The 14,146-nt window shown below is 32.8% G+C and overlaps 1 protein-coding gene across 14 annotated transcripts in view; it reads right to left on the bottom strand.

Annotated features, from left to right (window-relative positions):
* The window catches only part of Vps13b (vacuolar protein sorting 13 homolog B), a 683,809-nt gene that overhangs the window by 648,662 nt on the left and 21,001 nt on the right, over positions 1-14,146 (bottom strand). For all 14 annotated transcript variants that reach the window (XR_010050305.1, XM_063257835.1, XM_013143877.3 and 11 more), the window contains exons 4-5: positions 12,235-12,355; positions 3,656-3,823 (exon numbers count right to left, since the gene is read on the bottom strand). Coding sequence is in view for 13 of the 14 variants with exons in the window: in XM_063257835.1 (XP_063113905.1) it covers positions 3,656-3,823; positions 12,235-12,355 (289 nt within the window). In the remaining variant the exon portion in view is untranslated. The remainder of the gene's footprint in view (positions 1-3,655; positions 3,824-12,234; positions 12,356-14,146) is intronic.

The raw sequence follows: 14,146 nt of genomic DNA, 5'->3' as shown, positions 1-14,146 counted from the left end.
TATTCTCCCATCTAACAAACCTACTCTTAAATATATACCCTAAAAAACCACTTATGTGCTTGGAATATAGCTCATGGTGGAGGCATAGCATGTGCAAGGTTTCAGGTTCAATCCCGAGTATCATAAAAAAAAAGAGAGAGAGAGAGAGAGAGAGAAAGGAAACACACATATGATATGTAAGAAAAGATTCATAACAGCACTATTTGTAACAGCAAAAATCTGGAAACAATTTAAATCCCCATCACCAGAAAAAGAAAGTAAGTTTTGACCTGTTTAAACAATAGAAAAATTTCTTTACTGGAAATGAATGATCTATGACTTTATGCAACAATATGACAAAATACATATGTATCAACTCCCAACAATGAATGGTACTACAAATACATGATAATAAAAATCTGAGAAATAGTATGAAATAATAAAAACATGCATTGAAAATAGAAAACCTCAAAACAATACATAAAATAGTGTTTTTACAAAACTCAGAAATACATGTTGGACTGAGGATATAACACAGTAGCTTAAGCGTCTGCCTGGCAAATGCAAAATCCTGAGTTCAATTCTTGGTACCAAAAAGAAAAGAAAAGAAATACATGTAACCAACTACAGTTACAGTTACAGTTACAACATTTATGTATATACAAAAAGTGATAAAATTTTGCAACAGTAAAATTCACATAAAATTAAGTTAAAATATATAATAGAATGCTATTTAATACATTTATACTAGTGCAATCATCACAATTTTACAACTGTCCCTCACTTCAAAAGTAAAAATTCTGTACCATTTATATATACATGACTTCTCCAATCCTTTCTCATGGTTTCCTCTCGGCCCTAATCATCTACTAATTACTCTACTTTCTGTCTGTACAGAATTGTCTATTCTGGACAATTAATGTAAGTAGAATCTACAATATTTTGCTTTCTGTTTCTGGCTTTTTTTCACTCAGTATGCTTTCAAGAATCTTCTACATGGTAGTATGCAGCTGTATTTATTCTCTTTTTCACTGCAGAAATTTTTTGTGAAAGTAAATAAAATTAAAATCAGTGTTTAACTCTATAAGTAAACAAACAAACAGGAAAAAATCGTATTGATTAGGGTAAACTACCATTACTATTCTAGTTATTCAGACAGGTAGTCCTCATTATATTATAACAAATATATGTTATATATTCCTTTGTAACTATCAAATAATGCATTAAAAATTAACAAAAGGAAAATAGTAATGTCTGCCTCAGACTATTAAACAAAGTATTATAAAAGATATAATACCTGGGCTGGCAGTTAGCAACCACTCTACAAGTGGCAAACACTATTTTACTGGCTTCATCAGCACCATCATAGTGAGATTTCACACATTATCAATTTGATTCTCACATATACATCAGAACTTTAACAGCAGTAATAATTTAAATATTACAAATGATAATTTATATTTTACAAATGGCTTTAACAGCAGTGATAATTTACATTTTACAAATGATAATTTACATTTTACAAATAGCCTTTAACAGCAGTGATAATTTATACTTTACAAATGGCCTACCAGAGGAAAAATTCAAGTCAAAATTCTCCAACTTCTTGTCTAAGACTCTTTCTTCTTCACTGTAATAATTTCTCAAACTAATATTTCCATTATTTATATATTAAAACTAAAAACAAAATGTTGATTCAACTAAAATGTTGATTCAATTATTCAATTCTGCTTGTTTTTTATTTTCAATTGTTTGTTTTTTATTTTCCATACCATATACTTCACTTCTGCCTTTTAATTTTTCTTTCCACAAAGGAATAAAAGGATGTATTAATAATGTAACACAAACAATGCTTATGCTTTTCCATATACTCTTATATATACCTCACAATAAACCTCCAAGATCTAAATCAATCTTCATTTTCAAAATACGAAGACTGAAGCTTGGAAAACACACAAAAATGAAACTATTTCTGTTCTGCTACTTTCTAGTTGAATGCTTTAGCCAAGTTAAATAATATTAAGACTATTTTTCACGTTGACTTAACCCTTTAACTAGGACTTAATATGAATAAATAAATGCATGACTAAATAAATGAGAAGTTATCACAGATGGAATCAGGAAAACTGCATCCTGTAAAAATGAATGAAAATACTAGTAACAGTAGCAAAATAAATGTAAATTACAGTAATAACTCATTTTCTAGCACTGATTGGTGGTATATTATACAAGTCCTTTCAGTGCATTAGCTGATTTAATAAAATAAATCTATTCACAAGGTCCCATTTTATACCTTATTTACAAACAAGTAAACTCAGAAAATAGAGAGGTAAATTTATCCAAAGCTATATATCTACTAAGGACCACAGAACTGTAATTCAATTACAGCTAGCATCTTGAACAAACACACACCATGGCAAATCACAGGCAGAAGGTTCTCACAACAACTCTTTACTTATTTTCCAAAAATATTCATTCCTTAAGAGTACATGCCCCAACACATATTATAACCTATTTAATCTCCCCTCACAAATGGTATCTGTCTCCTTCATAATTGTATTTTCAATACTTATCACAATGCCTACCAGGCAGAACTATTACCAAAATAATACTGACAGTTATTAAAATTATAGTATTAGTAGCTCTTTTACATAAGCAGAAAAATGTAGTAAGATACAGTCAAAAACAGTCTCAGGATAACTCAAGATTCCACATGTGGTTTAGAAAATACACAATAAAAATGTATCACATATTATTACAGAGCTATGTAAAAGCAACATGCTCCCTTTAAAAGCATACATAATGCAAAGTAACTATCATTTAATTTTTATTGCTATATGTAACTTATAACACTAAAATATTATAGATCATTCTTGAAATGATCATGTGATAGGTAAGAAGGAAAATTAAGAATCTTCAATAAACAAGAGAACATCAACTGGGCATGGTGGCACATGCCTATAATCCTGGCTGAGGCAAGTAGATCATTGCAAGTTCAAGACCAGCCTGGGCTACAAAGTGAGCTCAAGGCCAGCCTGAACTACATAGTGAGAACCTGTCTCAAAAAGACAAAAGAAAAACAACAACAACAAAAAAAAGAGAAAACAAGTTTGTGGGGTTTTGTTTCATTTTTGTCTTCTGTGACACTTGGGATCAAAACCAGGGCTTTTGCGCTAACCTATGTTCGGAGGTCTTTCTTTTTCATTTTTTTTTTTGGGGGGGGGGGGGATGAGAAAGGTGGGATACAGTCTAACAAAATTGCTGCATTGCTCAAGCTAGGACCAAACTTGCCATCCTCCTTCCTCAGTTTTCCAGCATTTTGGAATGCACCACCATACCCCAGTCTCCAGTTTCTTAATCTGGGGTCCTACGAACCTCTTGCAACTATATGCTAAAAATTGCACACGTGCATTTTTTCCACAACAGAGGCAGCAGCTTTCATTACATTACCAAAAGGCGGGGCTGGGGATTTAGCTCAGTGGCAAAAGCGCCTGCTTTCTAAGCAGGCAGTCATGAGTTCGATCCCCAGTACCGATAAAAAGGAAAAAGACAAAAAAAAAAAAAAAAAAAAAAAAAATCACATTACCAAAAGGCTATGTGGCCCCAAAACTGTCAAGAAATCAAGGCAATTATTTTATTTATAGAAAAATATATCATTTTCTTGATATTTACTTACCAGAAATATCCATGAATGCACGATCCCATAATTCACCTACTGTATAGCATTCTGCAGAAGTGATGTTCACTGAAAGGACAATATCATCCTCAACATATTTTAGTATGAGATTATTTATTACAATGTTTACATTATTTACAACTCGTCTAATCAGACTCTGCACATATCCTATAAAGTAGAACAGAAGGATTCAATTAGCAACAAGTCCACCAATAATTATTTCTTAAAATGCTACTTAACTTTATGTATAAAGGTAGGCAATATGTAGCATACTCTGCAAAGAACAAAGTAAACAGTAGGTGAGTTAAAAGATTACTCGAAGTAACATAGTAAGTGGTAAATCGAGCTCCAAAATACTCTTATCCAAGAAGTTCTATAATGAAGTATGCATGTATTAAGAGAAACCACAAAGATCATATTTTTCAATAAAATAATAGATAAGATATAATGATTATGCTACTGAAAATCCATGATTAATGACTTGGCTGTAGGACCTAGAAACACATCAAGTTTTGACATAAAACTTCCTCAGAGGTTATACAAACTCCATCATATAGACACTTGCACTCAAACAGTTAAAAAGATAAGTTGATTACAGTGCTGAAGTTGTTTCAAAGCTTAAGAATTTTTTTGAAAGTCTAAGAATTGGGAATATTGTCAATAAAATATAAACTTAAGTATATTCATCAAATTTGACACCTGGTCAATTAAAAGGTGGTTAGTGTACAAGCTACAGAAAATAGCTCTGAGGGGCTGGGGATTTAGCTCAGCGGCATAAGCACCTGCCTTGCAAGCAGGCGGTCGTGAGTTCGATCCCTGGTACCAATAAAAATGAAAAAGACCAAAAAATAAAGAAAGAAAGAAAATAGGTCTGATTTAAGATATCCACTATCTATATTATTAAGATGGTCACAATGGTTGTAGATAATAAATTAAGAGGGGGGAAAAAAATAAGTGTTCAAAAGGAAGACACAGTATTATTATTTTACAAAGATATCAGTATTTTTACAGAATCCAAAAGAAGTGATCAAAAATCCACAATATTGATTGGCTAAAAAAATACAAAAATTAGCTTTCTTATACAAAGTGGTAAAACAAAAATAAAATTATAAAAATGGTAATCCAATTAGCAATAGCATTTTTCATCTATGAAAGTTCCAAGGAAATATTTTTAGTAATAAAAAATCCAGTATGCCACCAAAATTTCAGACTAATTTTGCTACACATATAAAAGATTTTAAATTACTTTTAAATTTTGATTCTGAAAATTAGAAACAGATATATGCAAAGATTTACCTCACAGTATGTTAAAGCATTTTATAAAACTTAAAATGACAATCTAAATATCAAACAAAAACTGCTTGGTTAAGGGTCAGAGGTTCAGATCAGCAGCACAAGTGCCTACCTGTCAGGTGCAAGATCTGAGTTCAATCCCCAGTACCAAAAAAAAGATTAGTAAATAAACTGTGTGATAGTTATACAATGGGATTCACATTTACTGATTAAACTAGCATTATAAAAAATATGACATGAAAACACGTTAGTGGCATAACATTAAGCAGAAAATCCAGGTTATAAAAGAAAGTATGTGTGTGAGTTTGTGTATGCATGTGTGTACAAAAAAAGTCACTAAAGACTACAGCAAAATGACAGATTCCAATTCTAGGCATAGTAAAGTAAGAAATTCACCCTGTCTCTCCCAGAGAATGTAGCCATAAAACCTGGAAAGAACATATTGAGCAGCTGCTTCACGACTCTAAAAATAATATGCAAAAGAGGGAAAACAGCTAAAACCAGAGCTTATAAAGATGAAAAATAAAGTTATATGGAAGATATAAATAAATGGTATCAATAAAGTCTAACTGCACTTGGTCAGAGAGGATAGTCTAATAATATATGAGACTTTTGAATTTGTCAAGACTTTTTTTTTTACTTTTTGTCAATGTAAAATAATGCATGAATCAAAAGAATGTATACCATCTTACATGCTACGTGCTGACTTTGATACACAGCTCTAAAACAATCTGCCCTCAATAAACAATATTTTGAAATTTATACTTGTTAGAATGAAAAAAGACTCTCCAATTAACACCGTTGCTATAATAAACACAATATAAACATCAGATAGCTTGAAGGACTTTATCACAAAAACTATTTTGAAGCAGAATTCATTTTAAAATGGATTTATACATTAGTAAGTACACTTGTGCAGCAGTTTTCCATGCATAAGTTTTGGTTTCTCTTCCAAAAGACAACATAACATCCAAGATATCTATAGATAGAGAGATAGATAGACAGACAGACAGACAGACAAGACAGACAAAAATAAAGATATCTCCCATACAGTTTCCCTCAGTGAAATCTGAGCAGTACATGTATAACTGTAGTCTGTGAGTATTATAAATAATAATGAGATCTCCAGATTTGTTTTGAGCAGGATGAAAGTATCAGAATGCAAAGGTTAGCCTAGAAGATACCAAAGCCTCCATATGAAAATATCATGATATGACATTATCTATGAACTAATACATTAAAAAATATTTTCAATGGGTTAAGCCATGAAATTCAGCAAGTAAGTAATTTGTCTACTATTTAATATTATCCTATCTTATATAATTTGTTATTATTATTTTCAAACAGTTATATCAGAAAATTTTAATGCAGTCTTAAAAAGTAAAAGCACTAATATGTTAAACCAAAAAAAAAAAAAAAAAAAAACCCAGAAGCTACAAGCCAGGTGTGGTGGCATGTGCCACCTTGCCTAGATCTACAAATTTTTTTAAACATTTGTCAATAGGGTTTTCTCTGTTCTTCAATGTTCCAGAAAAGAATAGCTTTAAATTCTTATACTCCAGAGGCAAAACAAAATTTCACTATTTCCTATAATATTCTGTCATTAAAGAATCAGGTTCCTAGGGACTGGGGATTTAGCTCAGCAGCATAAGCACCTGCCTTGCAAGCTCATGGTCGTAAGTTTGATCCCCAGTACCAATTTAAAAAAAGAGAGAGACAGAGAGAGAAAGAGAGAAAGAATCAGGTTCCTGAATAGGTGATATATCACAATGTTTAAAATATTTTATCTGACATATTCTCTAAAACTCCTTCAGGAGATTTTATCAGAAAACCAAGCACTAAAAGCCCAAGAAGGCAAGCATTTAAATGTAAGCAGAGGGTACATACCTGGCTGACCCATAATGAGGATGAAATTAATGTAAAGATGAAATCAGTAGGAGGAAGAGAACAAGAAGTTACCAAGAAGCAAGCCCTCCCTGTGAATCGACACCATGTGCATGCTGTTGGGGAGACGGCCAGACACCAGCCTTTTCCAGTGAGTCAGTGCCATTCACAGACTACAAGGGAAGACAAGAAATCACCAAGAGGCAAGCCCTCACTGATAATTAGCACCATGCATGGGCTGCTGAGGGAAGAGCCTGAGATGCCAGCTCTTTCCAACACATGGGCTAGGAAACAAGAAGAGCCAACCCTACCCCAATCCCCCACTACCACAAGTGACCAGCTGATCCAACGAAACACAGGCTGCGATGGTAGCTATTAAGGTAAAATGCAATTTAATACTTGCAGTGTTTACTGTTTCACTAACATTGCAGATTTAAAGCTCGTGGTCTGATCATTTATTCAGAGAATGTCAGAGAATGGCAATATGTAGTGTAGCATCTATGGAGGATCTCCTTCTGAGGGTGGTGGCCATTGTTGATTCCCCATGGTTTTGTTTTGAAGTTCTGTATCATTTTCATTGTTTTGTTGAGTTGGGTTTTGTTCTGTTTTCTGTTGTTAGATTTTATTGTATCTGATGGCATGGACAGCCATTTCAAAGATAATAAGATATATTATGGTAACTACTTTGGATTTACTATTGTCTTGAAGTCCTTTATTGCATTCATTATTTTATTTTTTTTAATTGGTTCTAGTCTTTTTTTTTTTCTATATCTGCAGGTATGGACAGTTATTTTGAAGACAGCAGGAAGCATTACAGTAACCATTGTTGATTTCCTATTGTTCCGAAGTTCTGTGTCACTTACATTGGTTTGTTTTTTTTTTTTTTTTTGTACTGGGAATCAAACTCAGAACCTCGTGCTTGCCAGGCAGGAGTTTACACTGCTGAGCTAAAGCCCCAGCCAGTACATTAGTTTGTTTCGATTGGCTTTGTCTTGTTTGTTTTGTTTTGCTTGGTTTTATTCTATTTAAAATAAAAACAAAAAATTTAAAAAATTAAGCAGACAAACCTGTGTACACATGCGTACACACACTGTCCATGTCATATGAAAATATTTTCTACAGAAAACTGAAAAATCTAAATATATGACAATTTAATAATGTCTCACCAGACATTAAAAAATTCTGAGTTCAATTTTCTTATTCACAAAATGTGGGACTAGGTCAGAGACCTAAGTTATCACCTATTACCATACTTCAATAGGTGTGCAAATATCATAAATCAGTAGTAGTGAACTTAAGGCACCGTGCTGTGGCAGGCTGTTTGTTATCACTGAAAGCTCTAAAAAAGGTACTAGATTTGCCACTACTCTAAATTATATACTAATTAAATGTGCAGACTGGTGATACGGCTTTGTGACAGAATGCTAGCCTATCACAGATGAAGTGAATTTTATCATCAGTACCTTAATGAATGAATAAAAGAAACACGGAGAAATAAAATGGAAAGCATAAAGCATCATTAAGCTGTCTCTCTAATTTAAAGTGAATATGCTGCAAGATTTACTAAAGCCACAACTCAAGACTGTTATCACTAGCAGTAATTAAAGATATTGGACTAAACTTAAAGTATACAGACCTCAAACCAGTTAGGTTCAAACTCTTCTGAGTTTTCCTCAGTAAAGAATACTACATCAAATTTCAGAACAACCACATTTCTTGAAATACTACTACTAACTTTCAATAAATGCCAATAAACTACAAGTTTTTTATTCTGCAATATGTAGGGTTATATAAATTATATATAAATAAATTCTGTGTGAAAAATATATATATATTTTTTTAAACTGAGAATTGAACTCAAGATTTTAGGCTTGCCAGGCTGAGCTATATCCCCGACCCCCTACATTATATTGATTTTATATATTAAATTTATGTAAGTATTTTGGTGGTAGTACTAGGGACTGAACTCAGGGCTTCCTCCTCATGGAGCTACATTCCCAGACATTCCTTTCTCCTGTCCCTTTCCCTGTCCCTGTCCCTGTCCCTGTTCTGTTCTGTTCTGTTCTACTGAGCCAAGGTCTCATTAAGTTTCTAAAATGTCCAGACTGGACCTGAATTTGTGATTATTCTAGACTGCTAGGATTATCCTAGAGTGCCAGGTTTATACACCTATACCACCAGGCCTAATATGACACATTTTTTTCCAAATGCTTGCCATGACCCATTAAATTGCTTTAACAACATACTAATTAGTCAAGAACCACAGCCTAAAAAAGATTGTTATGGATACCATGAATAGAAATTGCAAGTCAGATATTAACGTACTCTTTTCCTATTAGAAAGTCACTTATCCTTCAAAGAAGTAAAATAAATGTCTATTGATAACAGTAAATTTTTCTTTAAAATTATTTCTGACTACATATAAATGATAAAACTCCAAAATTACAACCACAAACCTCAGAAGAAATAACCTTGTTCTAGAAAATTCCAAAAACAAGAATTTACCTCTGCTATGAAAGAACTTTAATATGATTCACAGGCAGGATGTGGTTGCCAGAAATAGGTCCTCAAATAACCATATGGGTTATCCTTTAAATAAAATACAGATGCTCCTTGTTAATGATCTATTTGATGACTGTTCAGACTTAGGATCCACTGCTCAGACTTACAATCCAATCTTTGTATTTTTTTGTACAATTTTTACACCTTGTTTATATAGCCTCAATGTCTTTTTTCATAAGATAAACCTTGTTTATACAGCACGATAATTTTTGCTGATTATACTGAACAGTATAGTGCTGTAGTTTTATGTTGTCGTATAAGACAATACTGCATGCAAGAGTTATGCAAATAAAAACAAAGTCATCAAGCAAGAGATTCCTCTAAGCATTTCTTTATTCTGAATACTGAAGTGTAGATACTATATACAATTCTTCCTTTAGCAACCAATTCATTTAACCATCTAGTCAAGCAAACTAAATTTGGTCATTAAACGAGGAAGTCTGTAATTTACCATTTATCCAACTGGAGTCTGAAATTATTCTTTTTTTCATTTGGTAAAATTGAGTTTGGCTGCTCTGACTCCCAATAACTGGCCAACAGATTAATCCATTTACTTCTTAAAGCAACTCCCTAACCACAATTTTTATTAGCATAAAATAGGATATGAGTTTTCCTGTAAATTAAGATAGAAAAGCACATGTTAATCCAAAAGCTATCTCAAATAGTTCTAGTACAACAAACGCGATGCTCTGTGTCATATGCCACTAAAAACAGGCTAATTATCATGATTCTACAGGTCTACAGTCTAATATAATCTCTGAAGAGTCATCACAAGTTTAGGAACCATATTGAATGCACACAGGTCAGAAAGTTTCTATCTCTGATAACAGATTTAAACTTTTTTTAAAGCAAGTTACTTCTTATAAGAAACAAGATATGGATTAAGAGTAAACAAATCTAAAACTGACAGGCAGAAGGAAGAAGAGTAGGAACAAGAGCAAGAAAAGAACCAATGTATCTATATCATGAACTGATACAGAAAATTTTAAAGAATTACATAGTCAAACTTATAAAAATAGTGTTTACATATTTAATGAAAAATAAGCAACTAGTTTAATTTAAAGTTTAATTCCTTGTTTATTTTTCTCAAGGAGTTAATTACTAAGAAAAAACATCTAGAACTATCACACTATAAACAAATCAGGAAAAATTCAAAAATAAAGTATCTTTTTCTAGAATCTTTTCCAGTTTTTAGCAACTAATTTACCCAAAAGTCAGACAGATAAACTAATTTGTTGATACAGTTTTGAAAAATTAAAAACTATCAGCAGTAACATCGCTACAGCACTAGCTAACAATGTTCACTTCAACTGTAACCCAGAATAAATACTTGGAGAAAGCTGGGCTAAGAAATGGTGTACCTAACACTACCTCTAACAATAGATGGTGCCAAAAGACTGCCAAAAATTAACCACTTTAAAGCAGAAAGCTTACAGCATTTTGATACAGAAAACAAGTATATACCAATGTCCACTACATTTTACACAAAAATACGTATATATACATACATATGTTATATAGATACATATATATAGATACAGATATAATCTCAAAAGAGAAGTGACTGACAATACGTAATTGTATAAAATACGTATATATACATACATATATAGATAGATAGATAGATAGATACAGATATAATCTCAAAAGAGAAGTGACTGACAATACATGATTGTAAAAGAGCAGTAGTGCACTTGGGCCACAGACTGACATGCAAAGACTTTCCTCTCTTTTATTAAATACTTACCTAGGAACTACTTTTTAAGTGTTATTGTTCCAGGTAAATAAACTGTTGTGGTCAGGGGTTGCAAGAACAATTACATACAGGACACAGAATTTATAACATTTTATGACCCAGAGTTAAATATAAGAAATGGCAGGAAACCTGTCCATAACACTTTAGGAAGGCCTGAATCCTATAGCAGCATCCCAGCATGAATCCAGCTGAAGACCTAGAGCCTATGACAATGACACATGCAAGTCTATTTTATGGATGTGCACTGGGAAGACCTAAAGGTCACCACTGGAAGCTAGAAAGTCTATGCCAGCAGAGTAAAGGATTTATGCCAGTAAGTTGAGGGTTCTGCAGTGGAGCCAAGAAGCGATACTCACATATGAACCCTGGCTCCCCAAAAAGTACTACAGCCATCCTTGGCAACAATGAGGTCCTGAGCTCCTCTGAGGATAAGAACAGCTGAGTACATATCAGAAGCCAGCGTCACAAACTTTTCCTGGAGATTAAACAGCACACATCTTCCTCTCTAGAGCCAGGAAAGTAAGGACCAAAGCTTCCCCAAAGTGAACCACAGCCAAGTTCGTATCCACAAGCTTCTCCAGGAGAACCAAACAACAGCAACACTTTAAGAGAACTCACAATGCTACACTTTTCTTCTCCATATCTTTTTAAGCTGACAACTTTCCTCAGCACCATGCTTATTCAATTCAGCTGGTGTTAAATTGATCACCAGTTTTCAATCCATAAAGTAAACATACCGCGAAATAAAAAGGTATCACTTCTACTTATAAAATCCAATAATTTCATAGTGAATTTTAGGGCTTCCAGACACCAGAACAATTCACTATCTTTTTTTTATCAACATACAAAAAAAAAAAAAAAAGAGACATCAGTCTTCCCTGAGAGGTTATAGCAAACTCAATTACTTGCTACAAAAAAAGAAAATCTGAATGAAAGCCAGTTGAGGGCTCTGAATCAATACGTTTCGAAGCCATGCAGCAAATACACATTTATATCTTGGCTAAAAGTATATATTCTACAAAGGGACTAAATAAGAATCACTAACAATTTAAATCTGGGCACTATCAACCTCATTAGAAGTTACCTGGTGGTAAATCAGGATCTGTAGGAGCTGCCTGCTGAATTCTTCGGGGTTTTACTGATGATTTTGTATTCTCAGCAGTACTACGATTAGTAGAATTAGACCCACAGCTTTCATGATCATCCTATTGGTAGTTTAAAGAAAGTAAAAAGAAACACATCAATCATATTGAAGACCCAGGAAAAAATGTTTGCAATATATGCATTTTATGAATACTAAGGTTACATAAACTTTTAACTTTATTTTTTAGCCCTGAAAATGTACACAGTGTAACCAAATTTCATAACTTCCATTTTCAAACAGCATTTTAAAAATAACCAGTAGTTTAAATTCTTTTTATTATCTATGGCTTTTGCAAAAGAAAAGACTATTTATTGGAAGCTCTTAAAAATTTTCATCTCTAAGCACAAAAAGAAAAAGAAAGACTCTTAATATTCCATGTGTTGGTCATATACTAAACTCTTCACTATTTAGAACCCAAACTACCTCCTTAGTCAACTTTAACGATTTATCTAAAATGTTAACATTAGACTCTTCTTTATCCTACTTAACACTTACTGAATTATTATTTGTAATAAAGATTAAATGTTTTTATATAATGTAGCAACTTACATGTATCTTAAATGTATCTCTTTATTTATAAAATCCTAATGAACATTCTTTTCCTGTTATGACTCAGTATTTATCTAAAGCCCTTATGTTCAATTACTGAATTTACTTATTAACATAAATTAGGCATCATGGTTGTCTTCAAGGATTTCAGACTCTATCAAACATATATATAACCAATTCTATGAAAGCAGTTAATTTTTTATTTTTAAGTAACAGTAGCACTGAGTCATTCTATTTGTAAAAACTAAACATGTTGGGTCAGGCCTTTAAAACTCAATGCAGGTGTATTTTGGGTTACAACTGAAGGATAAACAGTTGAGACCTATAAGCAAAAGCAAAATGGTACAAATGTATGAAGCATGCCTATTACAAACAATAATGATTGATCAAATAAACACTGAGTATACAATGATTAAAACAGAAGAACAAGATCAGAAGCTAAAAGCATAGGTAGATGCAATAATGATGTAGTACTAAGTATAACAGATATATTTAGTCTTCATTCTACCTGAACTGTTTTCGGACTTGGTAATCCAACCTATAAGGAAATGGAGGAGTTCCAGAGAAACAACAGAAGTGAAATTAATAACTAAGTAACTCAAAGACAAAATCATTTATTTCTTATGGCCTCAGGTACACCCACCATCCTACAAATCATTCAGATTTATTCTTCTTAATGGCAGAGTAGTACTCCATTATGTACAAATACCATTTTCTTTATAAACATTCATTTGTTGATGGATATACAGGCAGCTTAAAAAGATTTAGTTATCATAAATTGTTCTGCTATAAACATGGGTATGCTTGTATCACTGTGATATGTTTTTAACTCTTTCTCAAATATAAAGAGCAAAATACAAGATAATGGGAATAGGGTCAGGGATTTAGCTCAGCAGCACAAGCACATGAGCTTGATCCCTGGTACCAAAAAAAAAAAAAAAAAACCCAGATAATGGGAAGTACGGAGGCAGAATTTTTTTTAAATGGGAAGGCGATCAAAAGATGGAGGGAAGAAGGGGAAGGAAAAGGCATTTTAAAAAATAAAGATGTAGGGGCTGGGGATTTAGCTCAGCGGCATAAGTGCCTGCCTTGCAAGCAGGCAGTCATGAGTTCGATCCCTGGTACTGATAAAAACGAAAAAGACAAAAAAAAAATAAATAAATATGTGTTATATACAGGTGGCTACTTCCCATAAGGAATGTAATCATTATGTATTGCAAGCATGTGCTAATAAAAAAAAAAAGGATGAGAAGTTAGCAACGGCACTAGTAAGCACAAATTGTTCCTTCAAGAAGGCAGGCAT

This window comes from Cavia porcellus, unplaced genomic scaffold (genome assembly GCF_034190915.1).
Source record: "Cavia porcellus strain 051 isolate PalLab524CR breed Dunkin Hartley unplaced genomic scaffold, mCavPor4.1 scaffold_10, whole genome shotgun sequence".
Classification (NCBI taxonomy): domain Eukaryota; kingdom Metazoa; phylum Chordata; class Mammalia; order Rodentia; family Caviidae; genus Cavia; species Cavia porcellus.
This window is presented reverse-complemented; position numbering and strand designations above follow the sequence as displayed.